General features: G+C 44.0%; 3 protein-coding genes across 3 annotated transcripts; 1 reads left to right on the forward strand and 2 right to left on the reverse strand.

Moving 5' to 3' along the window:
• Positions 1–10,378: 10,378 nt before the first annotated feature.
• Positions 10,379–12,306, forward strand: LOC136011279 (homeobox protein vex1-like). The gene is made up of 4 exons (XM_065672914.1): positions 10,379–10,398; positions 10,483–10,654; positions 10,813–11,012; positions 11,615–12,306. The coding sequence occupies exons 2-4, from the start codon at positions 10,528–10,530 to the stop codon at positions 11,984–11,986; spliced, it is 699 nt and encodes a 232-aa protein (XP_065528986.1). The 5' UTR covers positions 10,379–10,398; positions 10,483–10,527; the 3' UTR covers positions 11,987–12,306.
• A 1,421-nt stretch (positions 12,307–13,727) lies between these two features.
• On the reverse strand, positions 13,728–16,400 carry LOC136011280 (homeobox protein vent1-like). Its single transcript, XM_065672916.1, has 3 exons — positions 15,959–16,400; positions 15,548–15,786; positions 13,728–15,053 (listed from the first exon to the last, which is right to left on the reverse strand). Exons 1-3 carry the CDS (start codon positions 16,194–16,196, stop codon positions 14,694–14,696), a joined length of 837 nt encoding a protein of 278 aa, XP_065528988.1. The 5' UTR covers positions 16,197–16,400; the 3' UTR covers positions 13,728–14,693.
• An 8,443-nt stretch (positions 16,401–24,843) lies between these two features.
• LOC136011281 (homeobox protein MSX-2-like) lies at positions 24,844–26,018 on the reverse strand. The gene is made up of 3 exons (XM_065672917.1): positions 25,820–26,018; positions 25,399–25,619; positions 24,844–25,245 (listed from the first exon to the last, which is right to left on the reverse strand). Exons 1-3 carry the CDS (start codon positions 26,016–26,018, stop codon positions 24,940–24,942), a joined length of 726 nt encoding a protein of 241 aa, XP_065528989.1. The 3' UTR covers positions 24,844–24,939.
• Between the last annotated feature and the right edge of the window lie 1,877 nt (positions 26,019–27,895).

The raw sequence follows: 27,895 nt of genomic DNA on the forward strand, positions 1-27,895 counted from the left end.
CTCCATAAAATAACAAAAGACAAACTCCCATATAACTTACAGTTTCTCAAGTTCCAGTTTTCACACAAACATGAATAAATAAATAAATAAATAAATATTTTACGTTTAATACATTTCTTGTATAACTTAGCCTATAACAGTTCCCAAAGTCCTATGTATCAAGCCTACAAATGATGTTTTTTGCTGGTGGTGGTGGGTTTGGGGATTATTTTAAAGACACAAAGTACACAGTGTAAATTAAAAGCTAATACGAAAAATGTCATCTCAGCTATAGCCAAAAAGAGAAGAAAACAAAATATTTGAGTTTGGAGTGAAATCAGTAAAAATATCAGGCCGAAGATCATGATAATAGCAAGGCAACCAGCAAGATTGAGCTGAAAGAGTACAACAAGAATGTCACCAAGAGAATTTTAACATTTGGTATCTTTTTTCCTGTTAATTTAAAATTTAGTGGCTTTTATAAAAATAAACTTAGAACGAGCTGCATGATTGTGAGTTACCGGCTGGGCTTAAACCACAACAGGTACCTAAAATCAAACATGAAATACAACATTACATCCGTTCACTATGTTATGGGAATCATTTCACTTTATTTACAAAAACTTGGGGTACCAGGTGTATATGAACTAATAAACAAGCACCTCATTGATTTAGGTTTTTTTATGTTTTGGGGTTTGGGAGTTTTTTCTGATTTTAAAATCCACCGAAAAGAGCAAATCTACTCACTGATTACTGATTCCAGCTTTCATGTCTGAGGTCAAAACTTTACAAACCTTAACATACCTCTAACTATTCTCAAACTCCACATTTTTTTATTAACTCCAGCACACCAGTCTTTATAAGCATAGTGAGGTGTGTGTATATATATATTTTTTCTATTATTTTTTTTACTAGCTCTGCTCCCGATAAAACTGCCAAGTTTTATATTTGTATGTCATGTCGGTTCGTGTTGCTTTATATATTGATGAAACAACATGACATACAAATGATAAAACCCAGGAGAGAAACTGGGAGCAGAGCTAGTAAATCTTGAGAAAGGATAGAATCATGACGCACAGATTATCTGCAAGCTTTTCCACCTCTGTCTAGTTTGTGCTTAATTTCTCAAACACAGACCACAACCCTATGCTTAAACACCTTCCTGAACAAGACTGAAGAGAGAATAAAAGACACGGTGCAGGCGGAGACCTTTCCCTTTTTTATTTTGGTGGCACAGAGTAAGATCCAAACTAGTTACCACAAAAAAAAAAAAAAATGTTTTAAGTGTGAGCTGTAAACCTAGGAGGCAAAAACAGAAGGATTCCACTCTGTATGTCCTAAATACAAAGGCAGAACCCTAGCTATAAACATCTTTTTCACCTTTGAAAACATTGCGTTAACATGAACTAACAAAACAGTATCATAATATAACATACAAAGGTACATGCAACATTACTGAATAGTAAATACTCAGTGGAGTACAATGAAGGGCTGGAAAAATGCAAATAACATTACAATACAATCAGTATTAAGGATTTTACTGTTCAACAACTGTATTGCAATTTGTACCACTGCCTGAGTTAAATGGGCAGTGAAAGTTTTAACAAAATTCCTTTGCACAAATAAACTCTTATGGTACATTCTGTTTGTCATTTCTCATACCTGTTAAGAAATGTGAAAAAAAATGGGACACGGGATAGGGAAAAGTATGAACTCACCTTTATCTGCAGATAAAAAAAGTAAAAAATGTCCATCAAAGTATAATAAAATAAAATTTGTCAGGTATGAAGCAAGACAGTGATGAACACTGACACTACACCAGTTGCACAAAGAGAGAAGCACCAAGGTAGAAAAGACTGGTGATTACTGTTCTAAAGCACTGCAAATCTACCTCTAATATAAGGAGAAATCTATCAAAATTAACTACCTTAGGGTTTTTAAGCAATTTCATGACCAATTTCTCTCCTCAGAGATAAGGTCTTTTCCTTTCTATCAGCAGAAATATGAGTAGAACATTATAATTCTGAAAGAAAATAAAGATTAAAAAAAAAAAAAAAAACAAACAAGAAAGTTTGATTGCATTAGAACAAACACCAGCATTTTGCATTACAATGACTGGAGTGTAATGTCACACTCCACTTGCTGGGAAATTGTTCATCTGTATTCGGGTAAGGGAAGCAGATTTTTCCCTTTTGGAATTATTTTTGCCCCTGTACCTCATCTGAACCAAGATGTGTTTCAAGATTCTATATTGTACTGATTTTGAACTAGATAACTGGTATATATTTTATGCACAAATTGATAACATCAGCTTGTATTTATATGTGATAGTTCAAGGTAATTTAAAACACTGAAGGGTTTCAGTCACGCAGGTAGATGTACAAGCAAATGACAGCTGGGAGCAGTTTAAAATTGAAAACTATTTATGAATAGGAATAAAAATACAGTTAATCTAAGTTACAATGCCCACACTTCAAAAAAATTCTGGCCAACTAAAACTTCCTATTTGTTATGGTGTTTCTTTCTGTAATCCCCTACAGCTTAAAAGCAGTCAAAAGGATAGAAGGGGTGATACCTCAATTGCCTTTTACCTGCCTTGATAATCTCTTCCTGAATTTGCACTGCGTATGACAGTTTTCAGACTCTTACATATGTGACTAACTTTGTAGTGCAAAGGTTAAAAAAAAAAAAAACAAACCCGAAACAAGAACAAAGCACCATAGAAAACCACAACACACACCCAAACCCCAAAACCAGATCTACCGTTTTCTGTTATAATAGTGGGTTATGCATGAATAAGACTCCCTCTAATACAGGAATCTAAAACATGTCAGTCCTAGCAAGAGTTAAGGGACAGGAGTGTGCAACCAGAAGCTCAAAAGGTAAGTGCAACAGCATTGTAAGCTATTGGGTAAGGTCACTTGCAGCTGTGGAACAGTTTTCTAGGAAGCACAAATAGTTCAGACAAATCAAATTGAAGCAGAAACTAGATTTTCCAAAGAATTGCTGTAAGAGAAATTCAATGGTGCTGATAACACCACTTCAAAACAAGTCTCTGGGGTCTGACAGAACTCTTAAGTAATCCTGTCAAGTTTGGGGCTGGTAGAGAAAAGCTAGGCTGCAGCTGTTTAGTATATTTTGCTACTTCAATATAATTTTTTCTTAACTATTTCTTCTTTAGTTTACACTTTGGGAGATACTGATAAACATAAGCATTTTAAAATATAAAAACCAAACCAATAAAAGCCCTCTCAGAAGTCAGGCTACATTAACTTTATTACAGTTTTTCATTATCACTGCAAGCAATAGACTTACAAGACAAAAGGAACAATATTTGAGGGGTTTTTTCCCCTCCATATTTGGTAACAATGTTGTTGTGACCAGCATTATGCGATTCCCATGTCTCCCTATTCCTACTTCTGCCTCACTGTATCTGAGCTTTAAACAGATCACACAACCAACCTGCCTAAGGAAACGAAAAGGCAGACATAAAATTCTGCTTCCCCCCCCTCCCAGTGGAACTAGTTCTCCAATCTGATTCATTTTGCACCAGCAAAACCAGCTGCATCAGCATAATGAAGGAAGAGAAACAGAAGTTGATTAAATTGGAAGGACACTTACAGACATCTTTGGAATTGCAGTTTGAGGAAAGAGTGTTTGTATTTTCTCTGTACTTACTTTCTCCAACACAAACAGCCATGACAGATTTACCCTAGAGAGAAGAGCCAAGACTTAGCTAGTGAGAAATATGTTCATGTCCCCCTTTTTCAAAGACTCGCTGACACGTGTAAATCTAACTAGTCTGTAACACTACCTGTCAGCACTGTCATAACTGACAGCGGGAAAGCAATAAGCAGTCATGGTCTTACATCCAAACAAACAAAAAAAACCACCCTAACACATCAGGAACATACTATAAACTTTAATTTTTAATTGAAACTAAAGCCAAGCCTTCAAATTCATGTTCCAGCATCTACACAAAGCTTTTTTCTTTTTGCAGATGCCAAGAGGTCAGTTTTATTACTAAACATGAAAAAGAAAACTACAGTTTTATATGAAGATTTGAGCACATGAAACACCTCACTACTGCTGAAAAAGAACAGTCCCTCATACCTTCCACCAAAGACATACAAAAAAAGAGGAAAATTGTAGGTCTCAGGGTAAAAAAAAAAAAAAAAAAAAGCAAACACAAAATAAAACCAAACCAGCAAAAAAACCACACACACACACAAATACCACAAACACACAAAACCGCCAACACAAAAAGCTATAATCTTCAGGTATTTTTCTGTTAACTTTGGGGTGTGGGGTTTTTTCCACTGAAGAATGGCAGTTTTAATAACTTAAGTAATAATAACCACACACGTGGGGGGGGGGGGGGAGGGGGGCCGGAGAAGAGGGGAACCTGACTGGATACCTGCCCTAAAAGAGCTCGGTTTGTGATTAATCTGTAGGAGGTTTTGGTTAATTAGTTGGGCTTTTACTATAGGAAACAAATGCTACAGCAATTTAATTAATGAGTTCTAATTCTTCCAGCTTTTAATATACAGCATAGAAGTATGAGTTGTGTAGCTGTTCTTTTTCTCGTGAAAACTGTTCCAATTTTTAACAAGTCCTAGGTGTACACCCCGCGAAAATGCCAACCCAAACAGATTTCACAAGCACTCCGGAAAGGACCTGCTGAATTTCAGCATCCTCCAAAAACTTTCCTTTCGCTGTAGCTACGCTTCCGCTCAGGGCAGCGAAAGGCCGAAAGGCTGGAGGGATTCCTCCCACGGCTGCGCTCTAGGCAGAACTAGCCTCTCCCGCGGTCTCAGCGCTCCCCCTGCCGACACTTCCCCTGTAAACACGGGGAGAAGGAAGCTGCTGTAATAAGAGGTGGAAGGGATAGTAGAAACGGTATATCAAACCAAAGGAGACTGGGTTTACCAAAGCACGGATTACAGTTATTACTGTCAGCAAAATTTATTTTTTACTATTCGTGATAGCGAGCTTTGACACAAGTCCGCATTGTGAGGTTTTTGTTTTGTTTTTTAAGAAAAAAATATTTATAAATATTAAGCAATCTACTAGGAGCTAAGAAGTTAAGACATACTGGGATTATTCATACAGTCTTAATTCTACTTCATAAAACACATGTTACAATGCAGTCTGAATTCAATGCTTTCAGTCTTATAAATTATTACTTCTTTTTTTCTTTTTTTCCACCATAGGAGTCCTCCTTCATTCTTCAGGACCAAAGCCTTCTCAGTTGTAATTATGGGAAACTACAAATGAAGTGAAGAAAGGAAAGCAGAAAGTGAAAAGAAATATTTTAAAATGAAGAAAAGTTGTTTGATACATCATCAACCTATCTCTTCCATCTAGGACAGTTTTCCTATAAGATGGGTCAAAGCTTTGTAAACAAATATCCTTTTTTTCTTTTCTTAATTTTTGTGCCTTACAATGTGTCAAGGGGATTAAATTAAAATTAAGTACTATTTGAATTTTAAACCTAAAATATTATTGTTTTCCATTAAAGATATTTTTTCCCATTACCATATGATATGCTTCACTGTCAGAAGGAACCTGAGCAGCAACAGACTACTCCTTTACTGAAGCACAATGCACTATTAAAATTAAGGTGTCAGCCAGCCATTGCTGAATCAAATGTGGAAGGAAGCGCATGAGTTCAGCCCATTAGACATTCTGCTTCGAGTACTGCAAAGTGCCACTAGGTGGCGTAATCCAGCACCACCATATGAGGCCTTGCTCCCGTAGAAGCCAGCAACATTCTATTCAGTAAAAGTAATAGAGCAAGGAGCAGAGGGCATACGACAGAGTCAAACCGACATAATCAAAACATCTAGAAAGGCTGGCAAAGAGGAAGCCGCGAGAGTAAAGTTATATTCAAAAATCATTTATTTATGAGTGAATTTATGCACCTGTTTATATGTGTCTCCACATTGCCCCAGTCCTTACTTTAGTGTATCTGGAGAACGTGAGTAATTATACTGGCTCACTGACTGGCATTTATTTATATAAAGCAACAAAACTATTCATTATGAAAAGGCATCCTCCTGCTTCTTTTCCCTTCCATGCTTCACACATTCCTCTGTGCAAGCTACAGAGCTTATCCAGCTCTTCAGTAGGTGGGTTTAACGCTTCTAGCTGCTAAAGGCCATGTCTTTTTCTTTTTTTTTTTTTTTCCTTTTTTCTGCTGGCTTAGAAACCTACAATGGACTCCCTGATAGATCAGAGGGCTAGCTAAAGTCAGTTCATGTGTGGAAAAGCATGCCCAAAAACAGGGAGGAGCAGTGGAACAACTCCAACAACAGACAGCTGTTATTTCTAGTCAACCCATCTTGTTTAGCTAGGTGTGGCCTTTGTATGAGATGGAAATTAACATGATACGTAACACATGATGAATGCCCTTAATATTTGTTCAAAAGATTGAATTAATCCATCTCCAGTGTTTTTCATTGCTAGCAAACTGATAAATCTTAGTACAGCTTCTATGCATTAATATTTTCCATAATTTCCTGCAAAATGTTCATGGTGTTGATTTTACTATCTTCACAACTGATGCAATGACTAAAAAAGTATACATTACTAAGAGACACTCCATAAAGTTATTTCAACAAGAGACTTGGGCAAAATAAAACATGGCTGTATGTGATATCAAGCATTTTCACTGAGGTCTCAGTCAAGAAATGTTAACATTAAATGATGGCAGTAAACTGTGAGTCATGTACGTCTCCACTACATTTCTCTAGCTTACTATTTACATTCAAAATTTAGGTCTTTTTTTTTTTTTTTTTTTTGTTAAACATATGTTTCCATGTGCTCACAGAAAGTGCTAATAATCAGTGGAAGATGGGATGTTTCATCACAGGACCTGCAGACTGTTAGTTGCTAACTAGAAACATGTGACAATTAGCCTTTAAATTGTAATTGCTCTCATGTGATGGTCGCTTATGGCATTACAATCATTCCATCAAAGCCTTTTGAATGGGGCTTTGCCTCAGGCCATGTTCTCCATCTTAGGCAAATCATCATAATAATACTCAGTGCATGAACGTTAGCATATAAAAATACAATTAACTTTAAGCATATGTTTTCTTGTGTTTAGTACCTTCATACCCATTGACACTCCCTCTTTAGTTTTGAGCTCCCCTCTGTAATTTTGTTCCAACATTACAGGGTCGAGTTGCCTGTCTGTCAAAACTAAAGTTTGTTGCTGTGAATTAGGACAACCCACTCCTACAAAGAAAAAAAGAAAAAACAAAACCAAAAACCAACCCACAACCCCAAGCAGACACACACCAAACACCCAAACCACCAAAATTAAAATACCAACTGAAGGAAACAGAAGGATCTTGCAGAAAAAACAATGATAAATAGTATTAAAAGCCTTTAAAAACAAAACACATATTGAGTTTCTAACATAGGATAACACTACACACCTTTTACAATGCAGTCACACACCAACACAAAAAAGTTTAGTCATTATCTCATCTACTTCTTACAATAAAAGGACCAGTACTTAAAACATGGGCAGCCACCAGAGCTACTTTAATTTTCTGTCTGCACATGGTTTTCTGCTAACAGTTGCACCAACACAAAAATGTTGTCAATACATTTTATTTTACTCAAGAAGCAGCAAAAGTCCTTAATGGTATGTTTGTGTTGTTTACAATTATAGATCAAAACTACTAGCACTGGTTTTAAAGTATTGTGTTAATGCAAAAATATCCTCAGCAGAAAACAATCTCAGAGTAATTCTGACTCAAATCTATGCAAGTTTTTATCACCAGCAGATACAACAAAGGAGATTCCCCACCAGCACCGCTTTTTAAAACTTGAAACTTGATTTTCAAAAAGAGCTGGGTAATGTGGAAATCCCTACTCCTAGGCTCCAAGGCACAATTTCAAAGGCAAACTATTTCAGAGGATGTAAAGAGAAATCCTAGAAGAATTTCTCAGGTGATTCAGTTCCAAAAAAAGAAAAAAAAAAGAAGGAAGCCTCACCAGGCTAACCATAGCACAAGCCTGAAAAACTACTCTCCTGCAAACATTTTATATTAGCTTCATGTGTCTTTTGAAATTAAGGCTTTTCTCCTAAAAGCTATAAAATGGATTATTCCAATCTAGTTAGATAATAGCATGATAAATGATTGAAGGTTTTAAAGCCAAACACACAAAACCACAAGCTGCATTATCACCAAAATAGAAATTTAAAAGCTGACAACTGGCAATCCTTTTGTTGCTTAAAAATATGGTGCTCATTTTAATAGATGAACAAATAACAAATGAAAACCTAGAAACAGTAACATAACAAAGGATGTCTTACTCATCCTTCTGATTAGATGTTACTTGTAACACTGAATATATTTCAACAATTCAGATCAGAAATTTTCTATAACTTTATAATTTTCCCAGAAAAAACTTTGCTCTTTCTGGGACTAATTTTCTGGTATGTAGGACTACAAACCAAGCTAACTAAAACTATATGTAATGGTCCATTTCAGACAAATTGTCCTGAATACTGAATTATTTTCCAGTAATTTTTCCCAAATGTTACAGCACAGGGTCCAAGACCTTTAAGATCGATTTCATCTGATAAATGCAGGAAAAAATCCCTGCAGGTTTCTCTAAGGGGTTTGGTTTGGAATTTTTTGGAGGTAGGGATGTTTGTGGGATTATTTCCATTAAAAAAAGGGGGGGGGGGCGGGGGCAAAAAAAAAGCTGTAACTTCTAACTTGCATCTTAATTGTTTTTAAAAGCCGTAGATTGCTGATCATGGAATCAGAAGCACCTCAAGACAATGCCACTGTCAACCGTTTTAGTCTATTCACATAAGATTTTCAATAAAACGTAAATGCCAGCTATGCAGTCATTTCTTCGAAGCCTATGTAAGTAACCTCCGAGAAGTTTCTTGTTGTTAAAAAAAAAAAAAAAAAGAAAAAAAAAAAAAAGGAAAAGTAAAAGCAGTCTGCCCAGACGTGTATTAGAGAGATTTTTTTTTTCTTACGTCATGCTTTGGCACACTTAATAAAAAAACATCCAAATCTCATTATATTTATAGGGGAAGATAATATTCCTGCCTGAGAAAATGTAGAAAATCCTACAAGAAAAAGAGCTAGAAGGGTAGCATTATCTGACTTTTGCCATCTCACTACAAACACACCACTGCCCATAGAAGGTGATGTGAAGTTCTTTGAAGTCTAAGAATTAACATGTTGTCTCAAACACGTTCAGCTCTGCGTGAAAGCTAGTTCATTATCTGTGACTGTATAAACTCAGGCAGTAGTGACTGTTTACTGAAACAACCTGTAAATGTGTTAGCCTGTGTTTGCCGAGGATAAGGACTGTGTCATCCCAGGCCCACTTCAGGCCGTAAAAGTGGTTCTTTTCTCACCCTTATCTGAATCATCCCTGAACAGACTGCCTCTGAACAGAGTTTACGCTCCTATTCTTTGATCTACATTATAAGAACATCAGAACTGTTTACTTTGAAATGCACACATTTCTTTCTTGAGGTGAGAGAAAGGAGATAGTGTTTTAAGACTTGAACAGTAATTTTCTCAGTGTTTCTGATTCTGAACCAATAGGCTGAAATATAAGTGCGTATTACTTAATCTCATTCTTAAATAAATTAATAAGAATTAATTTATTTTACTACCTTTTAGATAAGTCAAAACTTCCCACCCTACTTTCTACAAATGATCTAACAAATTGCCAGGCTAACGCTACTGTGATCTGGTTTCAAACCTTCTCTCCTGGAATACTTCATTAAGTCTCTGATACTGCATAACCTGAATTCAACAGCGGTACCTCCTGCTTCGAAACAAGAGTCCTAATTGCAGCACTCTGGCTCATGGACAGCAGTGAAAAAGTATTTAACTTTGCATTTCCAACTAATTACTAATTCAAACAACATCTACACACCTTGAGTTTGTAAAGAGTGGTGTGTTACTCATAAGCATATAGGGAAGATACTAGAATCAGTGTTTTTTCCACAATTTTACCCGTTTGCAAGCTCGAGAACTACCTGTTCCTACCTTGAGTCACTCCTTTGCCGGTAGAAAGGCAACAGGATTATTCCAAACGGGCAAAAGGAGCTCCAGCTTTGGGTTTAAGTCTCATAAAAGAGGCCTCCCTATATCCTTCTTTGTTATCAGTACCGTCTGAATCCTTGTCCTTCATACCGGGAAATAAAGATAGAGAATCACGGCTTGATTCGAGAGTCGAGGCCAGCTTGGGCAGAATAAAAAGCACTGGCCATGATGCAATTACCAGCAGCTACGTGGTCAAGAGACTACTCAGCTGAATTTGGCGCCAGGTCAGGTAGCCTTGAGTTCTGCTAACTGCTGCGTTCAGAGATTAGGCGGATGTAACAATCACCTGAAAGGGGAGATTAAAGCACCTCTCAATGAGGTCCTTTATCCTCTGTCTCATTTGATGCTTTGCGGCCTTTTCAAAAAACACGTCGCGGAAGGTGCTTTAAATGTTTGTCCGCAGAGCCAGGGCGGCCTCAGTGAGCGGGGACCGGCAGCAGCGGGGGAGATGGAGAAGGGGCCTTTCTCGGTGGAGTGGCTGGCCCAGAGCAGCTGCGGCGGAGCCCGGTCCACAGCCGCAGCTCCCTGCTCCCCGAACGGGGACATCTGCGGCGGAGAGAACGCGGCCAACTGCGGTGAGTCATGCGGGACCGTTGGTGGCGGCCGTTGGGCTAACGGTCGCCGCGCGTGATGCCGTCGGAGGACAGCAGCCGCACGTGCGGCCGCTGCCTACGTCATCCCCTCCCCACCACCATCCCCCTCGTCGCCCTGAGGTCCGCTCGTGTCCCCCCAGCCGCGAGCCGGGACCGGGAGGCCGCAGACCGCAGCAGCCCCGGGCGCGAAGCGGAGGCCGGCGCAGGGACCGGGCGGCCCCGCACCAAGTTCTCGGCCGCGCAGCTGCAGGAGCTGGAGCGAAGCTTCCGCGAGCAGCGCTACATCGGAGCCAGCGAGAAGCGGCGGCTGGCCGCCGCGCTGAACCTCTCACAGAGCCAGGTGAACTCCCCTCTGCCTCCGCCCGAGGGCACACGGGCCCAGCACCCCTTCTGAAAGCTGCGGGAGAGGAAAGGCGTCTCAGCCCCTGCTGTCCTTGGCGGGCACCTCATTAACCTCGGGGGGGCCGGCGACGGCTCCCGCAGGTGCGGTAGGCCAAGCCGCTGGCCAGCCCTACCCCTCCGGCAGAGAACCAGCTCGATCGAGCTTACACCGCTGCTTGAGCTCTGTGTCCACTGTGGGCATGTTTTGTGCTAAACCCGAGACAATACACAAATGAACAGTGAATACTTAAAGTACACTTATAAGTAAAAACTTAAAAAAAAAATAAAACCTCATCAGAGGTAAAAAAAACACTGAGCCAGCCTTGAGTTACAGTCCTGGTCAAACTGAGTAATTGGCTCGCCGTGTGTCACAGAGTTGTCACAGCTTGATTCCTCCTTATGCCGAGACAATTGCTCTACCGAATATAGATCAATGTTACTAGCCCTGACTCATAACTGTTAATATATTCTGTCACTCTGATAGTCTGATTTCAGGATGTATTACTACGTGGAAAAGGGACCAATGGCTTGTTTTCTAATTTTAACTTTTTTTTCCCTCAGATCAAAACCTGGTTCCAGAATCGTCGTATGAAGTTTAAACGTCAGACTCAAGATGCCAGATTGGAAGCTCTTTTCTCAGGCTTGTTTTTGCCGTATCATTGTTACCCAGATATTGCTACATTCAACTGTTCTCATGGGACGGATGTCAACATCACTTCTACCTCTCCAGTTTCCCTTCACCCAGCTATGCCAAGCCCTGCCTTGTTGTTACCTTCTGTTGCAGCTCAGTCTCTTCACCCGGCTTTGCCAAGTCTGGCATTACTATTGCCTTCCAGCCCAGGATTATCTTGTTACTCCTCTGCAATTCCAGCAATGACTCTAACTGATGACCATAAAAGACTGAGGTTCCAGCCATACCTTCCTTCCTGTTAAAAATGCAACGATTACCTGTAGTCTAAATCAGAACTGCCAAATATCTCTAAGAATAATTATTTAACTTATTTTGTTATATTAAGTATTGTTGATTCAATTTAATGCTTTAATCAAATGTTGGGGTTTATGTTAAAGGAGAAAGGATTTGTACTAGAGAAGCGGAGGACTTGAAACTTCCTTTTATTCCTACATTCTTCACTCTGCTGCATTGAAACTTCTACATAAATTTTCCTATCCAAAAGGAATTCTATATAAATATTCTATATAATATTCTATATTATATATATTATATTCTATATAATAAATTCTATATAAATATTCCTATCCTATAAACATGTGGGGAGCCCCACAGAAAAGATGGTTTACTTTTTACACTTCAGTTTACATACTAATCATGTAATAGACGACTGTTAAAAGCCTTGGCCATTCAACTTGTGTGGTGTTTTAGAGAAACATTTGTAAAGAATAGCAAATAAACTGAAATTAAAATGCTACCAAAGGTGGCATCCCTAAGAACAAAAACGAACAAGTTTTGTTCCAGCGTTCTCTTTTATCTGTATATTCTCCAAAAAACTAAAGTTGTCTCACATGTTTGTCCATTTGTGCATTTAAAGAGAAGTGAGGCTAAGGAATTAATTGGCAAGAATGTATTTTGATGCCAATGTCAAACTTATGTATAATTTAAATCTGATGAAAGCACTGGAGTTGTTCACAAGTTCAGGTCTCTTGAAACATTCAAAATGAGATTGCTTCAATTTTACTTCTAAAGCTTCAGCTGTAGCTTAACAGCCTCACTAGTTTTAAACGGCAGCATTCTGTTAGGACTGTTCCTAAAATTCCCAAAGCAAGCTTTATGAAAAATAGCAAAGTTAAGCCTTCAGGGAATAATGAGAAACAAGAGATCTTGCATCAGTATAAAACAACTGCAGCAGGTGTGATTACATCTTCCCTGCACCCAACCATCATAATCTGTTTATCAGGTGATGGTTAGACTAGTTTGCAATTGTCAGAAAAAAAGAGAAAAAAAAAAGACAACCCACACAGTACAACAAAAAAAGTTGATAAGCAGGGCCTACAACAGCCTTGTGCCTTTCCATTAACTGTTGTGGAGCTAAAGAAGGCAAAGCTAAATAGTCTTTGGTAGACATCAGGGATATTGAGATGCACAAGGGGACATGAACAAGTTTCATCCAAAGTCCTTCCTCCTGTGTCTCATCTCCTGTCAGATTATAATCTCTGACGAAAAGGAATTCCCTGAACATGCCATGGTGAGGTTTTCTCTGAACCCACTCTCAAGCACTCCAAACTTTCCTATCCAGGGGGAGGGTAAGAGACACCTGAAGGGATTTTCCACACCACACATCCCCTCAGTGCCACACTAAGACAGCACCACTCCAAGATGCAGCTGGGCTGCTGAAGGGACAACATGTTCATTTCTCAGCCCTCTGAACAGACTGTAAGATGTAGGGAAGAGGCACCTCACCTCCCCCAGCGACCAGCAAGTTTTCTTCCAACATGTCAACCTAGATCCTCTTGGTGTTAAGACTATACCTGGTTTGCAACAGCATCATCAGAGAAAATTCTCCTTACCACTTTCAAGCTGTCCTTTCACAAGTGAGAAACCCATAGGCTGTTAAATCGAAACTCTTAATGGCTCCCTGGATTGGAGAGTGAAGAAGGAAAGTTTAGACTACCATGCAGCAATCAATCAACTTAGTTTCTAATGCATCTTGGAGACCTCTGAGGTGAATTAAACTTTATTAAAGTGTAATAGATTAAAAGAAATAAGTGCTAAGCAAGCTCCTTAAGGAGAGGAGCAAAAACAGATCCCAGGAAGAACAAAAATCTAACAGATTTCAGGATTGTCAAAACACAAATTTGAACAAGTCACTTTAAATGTTTCTTCCAAAGGGTTCAATTTACTTAAAATAATTTTAAAAAATGCAGTTATCAGCAGTTATCATGGGCATTTAGTGGTGAAAAATCCCATTAAACAATATGGCTATGAACCAATACAATTGAGCTTTAATACAAAGCAGTGCATTGATTAATATCCAGAAAAGAAACTCACCAGCAGTTTATCCTTCCTTCTGGAGGATGTGCTCAACCAAAAGCACAGTGTGATGCAACTGTTAAGGTCCAGGTTGCCAAACACACTCAACAACACTCTACACCTCAGTGTCCTGAGTTCAGCTGTGGTCTTAAACTGCAACACTCAGCATGAGCATAGGAAAGTCAGGTTAAGATGTATTAAAACATATAAATCCTTCTCCGTTACCCAAACTGAAGTTCAGGTGACCATGGTCATTTACACTGTACGAGTGCAGCCTATATAGAGTTGACACATATAACTGTTCAGATTTTATTTACATGCAATAAAAACCGTTCTTTTAACATGTGCATCCAGACTAACCTTAATAACTTTGCCCTTCACCATGAGAAATTTTGCAAAAGCAATTTCTGCTATTGCTTTTCACCATCCAGTTCCCTGGACTACCAATACTTAAAAAATTAATATCCTGTCAAAAAAATACTAAGAGTGGCATCACACCTAATAGATTTTAATATCATTTAGTACAAATATAAAATTATGTTTTCACATTTAACTTAAAATAATAAACATACTCCTCCAAATCAGACATGAGGTTCCGAGCACACTATACATCACAGCATACAATTTTCTCCTTTGCCTGCACCTTCATTTTCACTATAATGCATATACAGGGTGACACTGTTTGTCCATTTTGTTCTGAGTAACTGGATGGAAGGAAGGATGAGGGAGAAAGTGTCGATGGTAGTAGGGCAGCTCATTTGCCATGAAGTGGTAGGTACTTTGCGATGCATCATATCTGGGAAAGGAGAAGCCGAACTGCACAGCAGGCACCGGGGCAAAAGGCAAGAGTCTCTGGTGCTGAGCAGCAAAGGGGTAGAGGAACCCATCCTGGAACAGAGCCGGGGAGGTGGCCGGGGGGAAGCTGTAGAGTGGAGCAGGAGCCACGAGGCTGTGATGGTTGTCCTGTATCTGCCTTTTCAGCTTCATCCTCCTGTTCTGAAACCAGGTCTTGATCTGAGCAAAAATAAGAGCAGGGTGGGGGGGTTAAGGAGACAAATCAGGAACTTTGATTAAAAATAACATGCACACTATGAACACTGTGTAGCTCAGCTGCTTCTGCCATTTTTTTTCTACTTTAGGTGACAAAGATGGACTTTAGCCCTAGTTGACAGAAGGCAGAGGATCTGGGGACTTTAGAAAGGACGAGTGACTGCGTTCAGCAAGTTTAGATTAATCACTCTGAGTCTTTGAGACCATATTCAAGGTTCGCAAGGTCTGCACAGATCGCTGCACATCGAGGACAAGCAGTTTATCTTACTAAAAAAAGAAAGGAACCTCGATACCTTCCCTTTAGAAAGTGTCCCCAAATTCCAGACTGTTAACTCGTTAATAGCCGGCCAACAGGCCCTGATAAATCCAGCTGAAGACAGCTACTTCTGTTCAGCTCAAGGAAGGCCGAAGAGAGACTGCCGAGCCCGAAATCGGAATCCGCTTCCCCTGGAACCCACCTGGATCTCTGAGAGCTGCAAGGCAGCCGCTAGCTTCCTCCGCTCCGAGGCCCCCAGGTACTTCTGGCGCTGGAAGGTCTTCTCCAGCCGGCAGACCTGGTCCGAGGTGAAGGCGGTCCGCGCCCGCCGCTGCCGCCCGCGGCTTTCCCCCTCAGCCGCCGCAGCAGCGCGCTCCCCTCCCGCGCTCTCGCTCTCGTAGCCCGAGGACTCGTCGGCGCTCAGCCAGCCGCTGTCGGGGGCTGCAAACGAGGAAGAAAGGGGCAGCGGTGACGCCCTTTCCCCGGCTACGGAGAGTGCCTCCGCCTCCCTTAGTCTGACAAGCCCTTGCACCGACGGGAGCCAGGGTCCCGTGTGCCCTCCCCACCCCCCCCGCCACACCCCTCTTCTTCCTCCCTGTGCGTTCTCACCCACCTGGCTCCGACAGGCACCCGTCGGTAGGCTCTCGGGGGCTGTCTCGGCCGTGCTCGGCTGCGCAGGTCTTACTGTCCTTCGGCTGGCTTGGCTGCGGCCCGCCCCGTCTGGGCTCGGCTCTGACCGCGAGTGGGGTACTGCCGAGGGAAGTGGGGGGGCGTGGAGGAGGTGCGCAGCAGATGTGAGGCCTGACCCCTTGGGGCTTGATCTCAGCGGAAGGGAGGTGGGCCTGGCTCATGGTGAGAGCGGCTAGGGGACCTACGAGCTCGGCGCGCTCTTATATGTGAGCTCCGGTCCCGGGAGGGCTCGTTTGCAAGTGTGAACGCACATCAAAGTGGGAATCGAGCAGAGATAACAGCTGCCAGCATGGAGGAAAGTTCACACGTCTGGCAAATGTCTACAGCCCCTGGCTCCAGCGTGTCTGCGGGGCCGGGGAGACCCCCTTGAAGTGCAAACCTGCCCCTCTCCCCCGGAGAGCTCGGCACAGGCAAGCCCAGCCCCGCAAACGACGTTTAAAGATGCCGACGGTGCCGATAACAGCTCCGTTTTCCCACTTCCTTTTCAGCTATGGGACCCCGTATTACGCAGGTACCCAAAACCAGGCCAGAGACGGGCAGGACTAGCACGGGGCGAGGCCAGGGCAGGGGTAAGGCTGAGGAGTAAGGTAACGCTGGCAGGGCCTGCCAGACACGGGCATTGCGCCTCGGGAAGCTGCGGAGACCGGCGTCCCTGGGAAAAGCGGTGGGGGGCAGGTGTCAGGAAGTCCCTAACCCCAGGCTGAGGCCTCACTCCCGGGGACCGCGGCCGGGTTAGGGGGGTTAGCTGAGCTGCAGGACCTCTCAGCTTGAACTTGGCGCCGTCTGTCTAGCCAGAAAACGCAACCGATCTCCCGAAGAGCTCGGCGATCAAAGTCTAAGTGAGCACCGAAGCTCGCACTTCATCAGCTTCAAACTATCCAAATCCACACGTCCCTTCCCGGGAAGGACGGTGTCCTGGTAATACAGGGAGGACACCAGGACACACCCTCCCTCACCCCACCCACCCCCCGCAAAGCCGGGGAAAAGCCGGTTGGGGAAAGGGGCATCCCGGCCTCTCAGCCTGTCGCCCGGCCCTTCTTGTGTCCGACTTCTACCCGGCTTTTAGCCGAAAAAGTCCGCACAGACCGCAACCCCTCTGGCAGCAGCGGTACTGTGATAACACACTCTTCCTAAAGATAAGGGGAAGTGACTGCCATTGCTGTAACTGAGTAAAAGCACAGACAGGACCCCAATTTCCACTGAACTCAAGGGTTCCAGCTGGGTTGCACAACTAAAAGGAGTGGGCATCATGCAGCTGGGCCTAACAGGGCAGGAGCCTGTTTCTTTCTAAGAACACAGCCATAACGTAGATTCTCACACTTAAAAGTAGATATGAGTTTTATTTTTATAATAAAGAAAGTCCACCAAGTTAACCAATCCAACTCCCCCCAAAACTGCCCGGATCTTTAATAGGTCAGGGGAGAAAATTCTATTCGTGGTATCCATTTTCTTTAAGTGTTCCCGTAACTCCAGGGCTGCTGGAATGGTCGGTGCGTTATTGACACCCCCTCCCCCCCGCCCTCGAAGACCCCGCAGTTTATCCCAGCTCTGGCCCCAGGGAGCGATAAAGCGCAGGTACGGGGCAGTGCACGCGCCTTACCGAGCCCATCGAACCCGGGAGCTGCATTCTTCCTGGAGCTTTGCTTGTGGTAACAGCCCCTAAGGGCAGGGATGTGGCAAGCTGTGCTGGCGTCGATACTGCTCTTTGGGGTGCTGGGCACGGCCACTAAACGAGCTTCACTTGGTGCTAGCAGAAGGCTGTAATTTTGTCTGATAGGCACAAGTCAGTGCAAATTCCCAAGTATTTGAACACTGAGCTGGACACCAGACTCCATCCTTGGCTTGAAACACATACCTGTGAGTGGCACTGACCCAGGCAAAACCGCCGTAATGGGAACGTCTCCTAGATGCAGTTCAGTCAATCAGAGATAGGTCACTTGCTACCCTCCAAAAGAGCTGAGGGGTTGCATATTCTGTTTAATAGCTTCTGGATGTCATAACTATTCCTAAACTATTCCACCTGTGCATGGTACCTCTTGCTCTGGAGGAAATGCACCATTGTAGTCACTGTCTTCATCTTATTTCAGAACAGCAATTTCTTGAATAACTCCATGTGAGGACAAATCCAAGCAGAGAAACTCAGACTCCGCCACATATAAACTTACACACAGTGAGATGTCCCTTGCAATGCATCGTATACTGTCTGCAGAGCCTAGTTCCCTTCTAAAACTAAATTTGGAGGTAGTACCTGACCAGCACCGTGATTCAGAAACTCTTAAACTGAGTACACAGCTATCTAGCAAGCAAGATGTCCCTCCATCAGTACTCCAGCAGAGGAAACCTATGCCAAGCCAGGAAGTCCTGAGTCCCTGTGCCCTGCAGTCCCCCGACCCAGACACACAATGACACCAAGGAACCATCTAGGGAGAAACACTTAAACCCTACCGCCAAGATTAAACAAGGCTTGAGATGACCATTCAATGCTGTACCCAGAGACCAATATGCACATTAGCATTTATACATTACGCGTCTGAGAGAGGGAAACTATCAGTACACCTGAAAAGCTGCATAGCAGCTACCATTTCCCTTCTCATTAGACTAAGGATGCAAGGATGCAGGGAAGCAGCTGACTTGTCCCACTGTCTTTTTAAAGTAGAATCTAACATTAACTGCTTTTTGAATAAGATGTTTATACCCAACCCTTAGAATACCCCTCATCCCCAGAAAGAATCTGTGGGTGTGCATCTGTGGACCACAAAGCCACGGAACAGATGGGAAAGAGATGGGAGGTGTTATGGGGCTGTTGTAGCTCCCATCAGAAAGAAGTGTCAGCTTGAGAAACTTGAAAACTTTGATGACCCTGGGCAGACACAGGCTCTGCAAATGGAGTTAAAACCTCACAGAAATATAGTGCTTATAGGAGATAAAATTTACTTCCATTCAATTCTTTTTTTTTTTTTTTTTATTACTTGAAGCTTTTGTAACTTTCTATCGATAGATTTTTTTTTTTTTTTATCATGGGTATACAAGTTTTTAGGGAAGAATGTAGAATTCTGTATACCCAGAACCTGGGGATACTGTATTATCTCAGAATATACATGTATTTTTCTTACACAATTTGCATTAAGAACATAGTGGCCCTGTTTCTCCAAATCATACATCAAAATACTTATTGTTCTGCATTTGCATATAGGCCTTACAATCAGAAGAAATATGCTTGCTTCAAGAAATTTACTAATAACTTATGTGCATTTGTAACTCAGTATAATACCCCGTAATTTAGTTGCAGTGATTAATGCTAGGATGTGAGAATTACATTTAAGACCATTAGAACAAAGTGCTCTTTCTATGTGAACTCTACAAGACCTCTAGGGGCAAATGATAGATTTATCTCCCTGGTGCACAACTGGAATGTTTCTTTTGGGGCTTTGTGCACACACACAAAATATAAGCCTATAAGAGCAGGCAGGACTGTAGCAGTTCTACATGCATGGGTTTGTTTCTGGGGAGAAGGCTCACCCCACTATCTAGGCTGCAGTGTTTCCTACACCAGTTATTAGAAGCTCACCCTTTATTAGAAGCTGAAGTGTGCCCCAAGAATGCTGTTGATGTGCCAAGTCCTTCAACATACCATCACACCTAGTTGTGTGACAGCATAAGTGAAAATAGCCACAAACAGGAAAACAGAAGAGTTATCCTTCTCAAAAAAAAAAAAAAAAAAAAAAAGTAATTTCAGGCATAATCGGGCAAATCTTCAGATTCCAACTTTCCTTCTAGGAGCCATGTCTGAAAATAGTCCATTAAAAAAATATTAAATAAATAATGTACTGAGCAAACTATCATAGCATTTATCATAGAGGAAGAGCTGATGGACCAGGGACCTGCTGGGCTACCAAGGTTTTTGGCTCCAGCATAGGCAGATCTCATGTTTTTTTCTGAAAAAAAGAAAAAAAAAAAACCCCAAAGCAAAAACCCAACAACAACAAACCCCAGTTATTTCAGAGCCTACTTGACAAAACTGGAGATAGAAGATGTAGTAATCACAACTGCATTGCCACCCCACCCCTCCGGAGGGAAACCCAACAAGCCTCCTGTTTAGCTGCACAAATAGGCAGGAGGAGGGAAACTGGGGCAGCGCGGCAGCCCTTTGGAGGTAAGTAAGCTGATTTACTAAAAGAGAGGAGGTTAACACAGGTAAGATATTGTGCCCTGCTTCTGCCGGGGCCTTTGGAAACCCCAGGCCATAGGCAGTGGCATGGCCCGGGCTGGGACCCCGGAGCCGCCGCCCGCGGCCTGTGGGACAATCGGTGGCTTGTTTGTACCCTTCGCTTCTACCCTTTGGAAATGCTAACTAGGTTATTCAGCGCCTCCTTTGATGTCCTGATAGGTGCTATTAGATAGTCAATTAGGCATCAACGAGATCGATTGTTTCGGAATAGCCGCTGCTCTGTTTGAAGTACCCATGAGCACTAACAGTGTCATCACCCAGGCACTCCTTCGCCTGAGGGAACAACGCGGGGTGACACCCCATAAATAACAAATGCCACTGACTCACCCAGCAGTGCTACACCCTCTTCCAGCCCGGCTCACAAGCTGCAAGCCCAGCTATTCCCGTTCAGCAATTGTGGGACCAAACAGACGCTTTGCATTAAAAAGTTTATCGGGGAAATCTCACTCAGTTCTTTGCGCAACTAATAGAAAAAGCGCTCCGATAAGTTAAGTACAAGTTAGCTCTAAACAAAATAGCCCTTGAATTCCCATGCACGCCATTGCCAAATTGCCCGAGGACTTGTGACACCTCCACAGTTCTTCAGAGTTGCCCAGGCCGAATAATTAAGCACTAAAATAAGAATTAAAGCACTTAACCTGCCTCAATACCAAAAGAGATGCCCGGATTAGCTCCCTATTACATACTATTAGGAGTTACAACTAAAGCGAGGCCTAGGAGTTTAGGAGACAACTATAAAGGAAAAGTAATAAAGTCTACACAAGGAACATGTCAAGACCAAGAGATGTCTCTTTTTTTTCTTCCTCTCCCCCTCTTCCCCCCCTACCTTGGGGTTTATCGAGTTAATTGTCATCTAATTGCGTATCAAAGAAAGAGATAATGGGCAGCAATTAGATGTAATGGCCTGCCAGTGCAAGATCTCTCCCGATTAGCACACAACGCCGAATACCTTCACCTGGTTTGTAAGGAGGTCCTCGGAGTGGCTCCAGCGAGTCTGGGAGCTGCAGGGGGGACACCCCGACACCCTTCTCCACCCCCCGTCGGTTGCTCTCGTCAAACCGGGACAGGCGCGGGCCGGGCCGGCTCCCCGCCGTTACCGTGATGCTAAGGCAGCCGCTCTACTCCCCCCTCGTGCACGCGCTGCGGGGTGCAAGGCTTTGAAGTAAGTGCTCCGGCAAATTTCCCTTCCCGCCCCTTTTCCTCTCCGGGGAGCCCAGCTTTCAGGTTATACAGCCCCTTCCTCGAGAGCCGCCAGGCCGGGGGCTCCGGTAGTTTCACCGCACAAGCATTATGCTGCTCCTCCCCAGCTAATGGACTCGGCTTTGCCCTCCTCTCCCCATTTGTAGCTGACTTGCAGATAACCGCTCTGTTTTGTCGGAGAGTATTCCGGTACTGGTGGTTATTCTGCGGTTATTTAATAACTGGTGGTTATTCAATTGTGGTTATTCAACTGTGGTTATTACACCCGAAATTAAAGGGAGGCTGCTAGAAGGGAAGAGGGCTCTCGACCACGCTGATGGAGCAGCCCGGGAACTACCTGCAGGGGCGAGCAGTGGGTGCGGTGTCCCAGTGGAGTCTCTCGGCTTCCCGGAGACGGACTGCGAGTGTGCAGGGGTCTTGCGCTGCCACTATTGCTGCTTTATTGCTGTCGGCAGTAAAACACAGTGGGTGAGAAATTCAAACAAGTGGGAATACTACTTGAAGGGTTATCTGATGTTTGGTTTGTTTTTTCTCCCACATCAAAAGGAAAACTTGAAGCCGCTTTTGACTAACATAGCTGGACCGCTTTAGCAAAAATGAAATTATTTCATATACAGTTTTCTAGACCTCTGGAAGTAGCAATTATCTTCTAGAGAAAGCTAACTCTTGCACGAAGAAGAGGAATTAGCACGTAGGTATTCCGAGGAAGCTGTTACCTTTAGAGACTCAGCCAAGTGAAAAGTCACCCCCCTCATTCATTTGAGCAATTGTCAGGAAATTGAACAATATTTTCAAGCTAGCTCTGCTAAAACACTGACAAGGTATTTCGTGCGCTTGTTGAGCATACAAGTTGCCAAGGAATCATTATGTTAAGTGATCATTAGCACCTTTACAAACAGATCCCGCCTTCTTCCTTTCCGGCCTTTCTGCAGCTCTTACGCCCGGAGACCAGACACCCGTGAGCCCGCGCCCCCAGCAAGGCCGAGGGGAGCCGCGTACCGGCACCCCGCCAGCAAAGCCCCCACCACCGAGACCGCCCAGTAAGCTGGTGCTGCTCGGCCCCGCAGCCCCGCTTGTCCTGGCGTGGTTCCCACAAGCCCGCGGGCCTAAATCATGGCAAAGACTGCATGTACGACATGTTGTCCCAGCAGGCCCAGTAGCCTCTCGCTTGCTGTAAACCTTTGCACGGAAGAGGAACAGCTTCCTCCACCCCTCCGAGCACCGCTGGGGCTCAATGGAGCAGCACTCAGATGCTGGCAGACGAAGAGCTAGGCCGGCTCTGCTGTACCCACCCGCTGGGTTAGCCCGGCCCGGCCCAGAGGCCGCGGAAAGCCCGATGATGCTGCGGCGGAGCCGGCTAGGAGTTAGCAGCCCCGGGAGCGTATAACCGGGAGAAAACGGGTCGGCCACCTCAGGAGGACTCATAACCACCGATAAGGTGTGCGCCTGCCTCTCCCTTAGTATCATCCGTCCCTCACAAACCCTGTCCTACGGAAGCAGCTTCCCTCCACGGCTGGGAACCACTTTGTTCCCCCTCTCTCCTCCGGAGCCCTTTCATCTCGCTCTCACTTCCCCCGGGCCCAGCTGTGGTGGAGACCGTACCTCCCCCCACACTTTTCACCCGAACCCGTTTGTGCCGGGGAGCTCCTGCAGTGCTGCGGGCAGCCCCGGGCCCGACCAGTCCCCCCGGAGGTTGCTGTTCACACCCCACCCCCAGCCCCCGAATCCGCAGGCTCTGGCTTCTGACAGCAAGAAGGGCCATTGCTATTCCTTTTGTACAGGGTGATGAAAAGAGTTTGAGGGTAGGGTTCTCCTCTGTGGCCATACAAGATGATGAGGGGATCATCTCAGCCACTATTCTCTTGAATACAGAATGGCCAAATCGAGTCTTGACTCACTCCCTTTCATCCCTCCCCCTCCAATTTAAAAATTGGATGCTTACGAACAGGAAGTGTTTACCATTGCAGAGCTTTATGGAAACATTCCAGTTCTCTGTTTGAAAGAGTCAGAGAGAATTGTGGGTTTTTTTTTTTTTGTTTTTTTTTGTAATCAATATAGCCGTTTAACAATATCTGACTTTAAGAAATAAGTCCCCACTAAATGGGAATTTTTATCTATTGTCAACAAATTTCCTTAATCCCGAACTGCATAATTTTCCTGAAGAGGTTTCACCAAGATTGATAGCCCCTGAGCCCTTATTAGTTTTCTGAAACTCTTACATCAGTGTTACATTAATTGTGCAATCGCGAGCAAATGCTAGTATCTCAAATGGCTAGAAAAATACACCATGGATTACAAAATAATTAGGGAGACTTCCAAATGTGACAGCTTCTCAGAAAATCAAAGGCTACAACTTACAGCAGCAGATAATGTTGCTTTTCATCAGGCAAGTGTACTCAAGTGGCAGATTGGCCCCTGCATACAAAAGAAAATACGGGTGGTCAAGGATGACAGAGAACCTTCAGACCATTCATTGCAGGAGCCCAGATTACAAGCCCGCCGGAAATACTCTAATAACCCCCAAGATCAACTCTAAAGTGATGGAAATTTTTATTGCTCTTTTCATGTTAGTTGACAGTTGACTTTGAAAGATTTATGGCAACTTACATCAGTTAAGGAACCTTTCTCAGAGCCCTTTCTCTAGCCTGAAATCAGGCTGTTTTGTTCTCAAGTTTTCTAGAGCTTTATTCAAATTTTAAAAGTGCATAGCACAATGGTAACATCTTTACTGCTGCCTGGTGAAAACCAGCTTTGGAATGTTACATTTCTTTTGATCATCACCCTCATACCCTATTAGGCGCATTAGGTGACATACCGGGATACTATTTTGTTGATAAGAAATTTCAAGGATAGGTCCTTTCCCAGCTCTGCTTAGGCAAGAGGCCACTGCTAATCTACTGCACATGAAAGCGTGAAAATAAATTTACGTATTTATTTAGTAGGTAACATTTTACCTCTTAAAATCACATCCTGTATGTTATTTAAAGAGTTTCATCTGGACTATATCAAGTCCAATATTAAGTATTAGTAACAGGTGCATCCAAGTATATGGTCAAAAGCAGACCCATCATAGAAAAGACAATCTAAGGAGTAGCTGAAGGGGGTTACCTGTTTTAGAGGACAGTGGGAAATTCACGCTTTTTAGCACTCACCCTCAGTAAATTGCAGGGGGGGGCAGAAAAGATCTCGATAATAAGGAATCTGTTGAGTTATCTTTTAGGGCAGGATAAATAGCTCTATAATCACAAACCTGGAAAAAGTTTAAGTTTATTAAAAGATTTATATTACTGTTTGTCCCACTTTTTTTCTGTTTTACACAGTTGCCTATAAACGCTGCGACCTGAAGTCCATGATTCAGATTGTCCAGTATGCCTCTGTAAACTATCTTGCACATTGCTGCATCGTAACTCCACCAGGCAGTTACAGATAGGTATCCGTAGTGCAAATCCTCCTTAGTCATAGTCCGTATCAAAGGGTCAGACACCCATCAAGAAAGCTGTGGGGTCCCCGTACCCAACAAAGCAGGGTGCCGCCCAAAAGCCCACGGGCTGTGCTCTGCAGGCACTGCTGAGTTCCGGGCTGGGTGCTGGGAGCGCCGCCACTGTGAAGCCTCCGGAGGCAGCCCCTTGCCGGAGCAGAGGAAGTGGCTGGGCCATGTACGTGAGCGGCAAGGGTACAATGCTGCTCTGAGGTCCATAAGGGGTGCTGCAGAAAGACTCTGTCCTCAGCTCCTGCAACTGCCGCTTGAGTTTCATCCGGCGGTTCTGAAACCAGGTCTTGATCTGGGGGAAAGGGGAGAGAAGGAGACGAGATGAGGTTACAGCGGCCCTCAGTTCACGCCATGGCCAATGCCCAAGCCGTTGCTCATTCTATTGCCTAAGCAACCGCAAAGCATTCTTTTGCCCATGCTATTACTGCCCAAGGCCCCCGCTCACCTGCACCTCCGAGAGCCGCATCTTGCCGGCCAGCTTGCGGCGCTCGGCCGCCCCCAGGTACTGCTGCCTCTGGAAGGAGCTCTCCAGGGTGCTGACCTGCTCGGCGCTGAAGGCAGTGCGCAGCCGCCGGCCGCCCTTGCCGCCGGCTTCCCCGGAACCCGAGCGCTTGGGACTTCCCTCCGGCGGGGACTGCTCTGCTCCACACGGCCTCCCGCTTGCTCCTGGGGACAGGCGAAAGGGAGAGAAAAGGGTCAGCCTGGCCTGGGAGCCTCTCGGGTGCCCACCCGCCTCCTTCGCTTCAGGGCAGCAGGTGCACAGTCGCCCCTTATCGGGGGACCCGGAGGGGAGGGCGGGGGATACCAGGCCCGTCCGTCCTTTTCCCATTGCAAGAGCACCAGGATACAGCTGAGTCCGTGGTTACCTGCAGCAAAGGGTGCCGCCAAACGTTCCCGGCTCCTGCCCCCTCTCCCAGCCCGCGGCCCGGCGGGCTGCTCCTTGCTCCCGTCACTCAAGCCGGGGCTGGCCGCGGAGGATGGTCGGTGCGGGGAGCCCGCGGTGGTGCTCTTGAGCGCTTGGCTGCTCTGGGACAACCACTCCACAGAGAAAGGGGCCTTGGTCATCCTGCCTAGTTTCGGAGATGTAGGAGGGTGTCGGGGAGCACGGCTCCTCCTTTATACCGCAAGTTGCGGAGGAAAACGTTGTTTGTGTAAATACACATCAAAGGGCAGATAAGTATCATCTAATTGCTATCAGTTCTCTCCCCACCCCAACAAAAGATACCGTTCACACATTGCCACAGCTCGCGGAGGCCCGGCTCCGCCGTGTCTGCTCCTGGAGTTGTTCGTCCGCCATCAGTGATTTACAGCTCTTGTTACATCCTATCCCGATGCAAATGGCATTTATGGAGCTAAGCAGCCTCAAACGGCTCTGGGGAATGCACCCCCGGGGGAGCGCACAGGACCAGCATCCCCGGACGCTGCTGCTCCCTTCCTCTAGAGCTGGCTTTTTTATTCCTTTTAGCAGAAGATCGACTGTGTAAGCGGAAAGCATGCTCCTGTCTGGGCTGAGCCCTGTGTTCCCGAGACAGCCCGAGGCAGGCAAGTGGATAAACTCATTGCATTCTCCGGGTTATCAGGTCGTAAGCGCCAGGCAGAGGGCAAGGGGTTTGGAGGAGAAGGCTGTGAAACAGAAAAAAGTAAAGGTCAAGCCTATTGAGTTGTACAAATCGACTGGCTTCTGGCTGCTTAAATAAAGTATGTTTTCTGATGTTTTCTGGACTAAAGTATCAGGTAAAAAAAAAAAAAAGAAAGAAAAAAGACAACTTTCTGCCTTAGAATTAACATTCTACTGACATTACAGAATTCACATCATATCTTCCTTCCCCGATCTCTTGCAGCTGTGTAGATCACACAGGTTTCTCTGCTATTTCAGTCTCCCTGTCTTTCCTCTCATTGCCTTATGCACGTCTTTCAGAAGTGTTCCCATCCTTCTTTGGGTTTTGTGTGCACCAGGAACACTTGGCTGCTGCAGTAATGTCAAAATGACAAAAGGTTCATGGTGCTTTATGGGCAGTTTTTCACTGCAGAATAACCATGAATTCCCTCCCCTTTCTATCCTCCCATTCTGTGCAAGATCAGAGTAGAACCACTGCACCATTGATAACTCCTATCACACCCCTGCTTGGTATCAGTCTGCCCCCAGAAATCATGACTGCATGTTTGATTTGTCTGTCCTTATTCCTGCCTTCTGCTTTACAACTGACTTCTACCACCTGCAAACAAAGTGCTCCACTGTCCCTTTACCCTGTGACTTGCTTGGTTATTCTGCCATTCATGATGGATTTCTCAGTATTTGCTTTCTCTGCAATGACAATTAATATGACCATGCTTCTATCTATTTCTTAGACTGTCAGTGAGGTAGGGCTTGAAGACTGAAGCCCTTCTACTTATTTTCTATTTAAATCTTTCAATATATTCCATTTTAATATAATGTATTCTTTTTGTTATATTAGCCCAGTAAAAAGGTTTTATTCAAATCCTCTTCTATCTTTCCTAGAACCAACAGTTCAACTTACTGTCTGCTCAAAGTATGATATCCATTCACCCATCCATGCATCCATCCACTATATCAAAGAGTGTGATATCTAATTTCTTGAAACCTTATCCACTTATCCTTCCCAAGCATTTTCAGATTAGCAATGGGAAGTTTGGAGAGTTTACTTATTCAAACTGTATAAGACTGTTTATAAATTTTCTCTATTTTATAAATACCCCCCAATATACCAAGCAGAGGTATATTCTTTTCATTAGGTAAATGTGAAGAATACCCCCATCAAAAACCTGAGGAAATATTTTAAAATACCAGAAGTTCTGAGTGCTAGCCAGTTCTGGTGGAAACATATTTCACAGAGCAGACCAAGCAGGCAGGAGATAGATGGAGTGAAGACATACAGGAATCTGCTCTGTTAACTGAATTACTAAATGATAAGTCCCCGGAG

This window comes from Lathamus discolor, chromosome 3 (assembly GCF_037157495.1).
Source record: "Lathamus discolor isolate bLatDis1 chromosome 3, bLatDis1.hap1, whole genome shotgun sequence".
Lineage (NCBI taxonomy): Eukaryota > Metazoa > Chordata > Aves > Psittaciformes > Psittacidae > Lathamus > Lathamus discolor.

Coding starts and splice junctions, on each gene's coding strand:
- LOC136011281 (XM_065672917.1), bottom strand. CDS start 26,018: ATGACCAAGGCCCCTTTCTCTGTGGAGTGGTTGTCCCAGAGCAGCCAA. Junction 25,620..25,819: donor GGCGGCACCCTTTGCTGCAG/GTAACCACGGAC, acceptor GCCTGTCCCCAG/GAGCAAGCGGGAGGCCGTGT. Junction 25,246..25,398: donor TGCGGCTCTCGGAGGTGCAG/GTGAGCGGGGGC, acceptor CCTTTCCCCCAG/ATCAAGACCTGGTTTCAGAA.
- LOC136011280 (XM_065672916.1), bottom strand. CDS start 16,196: ATGAGCCAGGCCCACCTCCCTTCCGCTGAGATCAAGCCCCAAGGGGTC. Junction 15,787..15,958: donor CGGGTGCCTGTCGGAGCCAG/GTGGGTGAGAAC, acceptor CCTCGTTTGCAG/CCCCCGACAGCGGCTGGCTG. Junction 15,054..15,547: donor TGCAGCTCTCAGAGATCCAG/GTGGGTTCCAGG, acceptor ATTTTTGCTCAG/ATCAAGACCTGGTTTCAGAA.
- LOC136011279 (XM_065672914.1), top strand. CDS start 10,528: ATGGAGAAGGGGCCTTTCTCGGTGGAGTGGCTGGCCCAGAGCAGCTGC. Junction 10,655..10,812: donor AGAGAACGCGGCCAACTGCG/GTGAGTCATGCG, acceptor GTGTCCCCCCAG/CCGCGAGCCGGGACCGGGAG. Junction 11,013..11,614: donor TGAACCTCTCACAGAGCCAG/GTGAACTCCCCT, acceptor TTTTTCCCTCAG/ATCAAAACCTGGTTCCAGAA.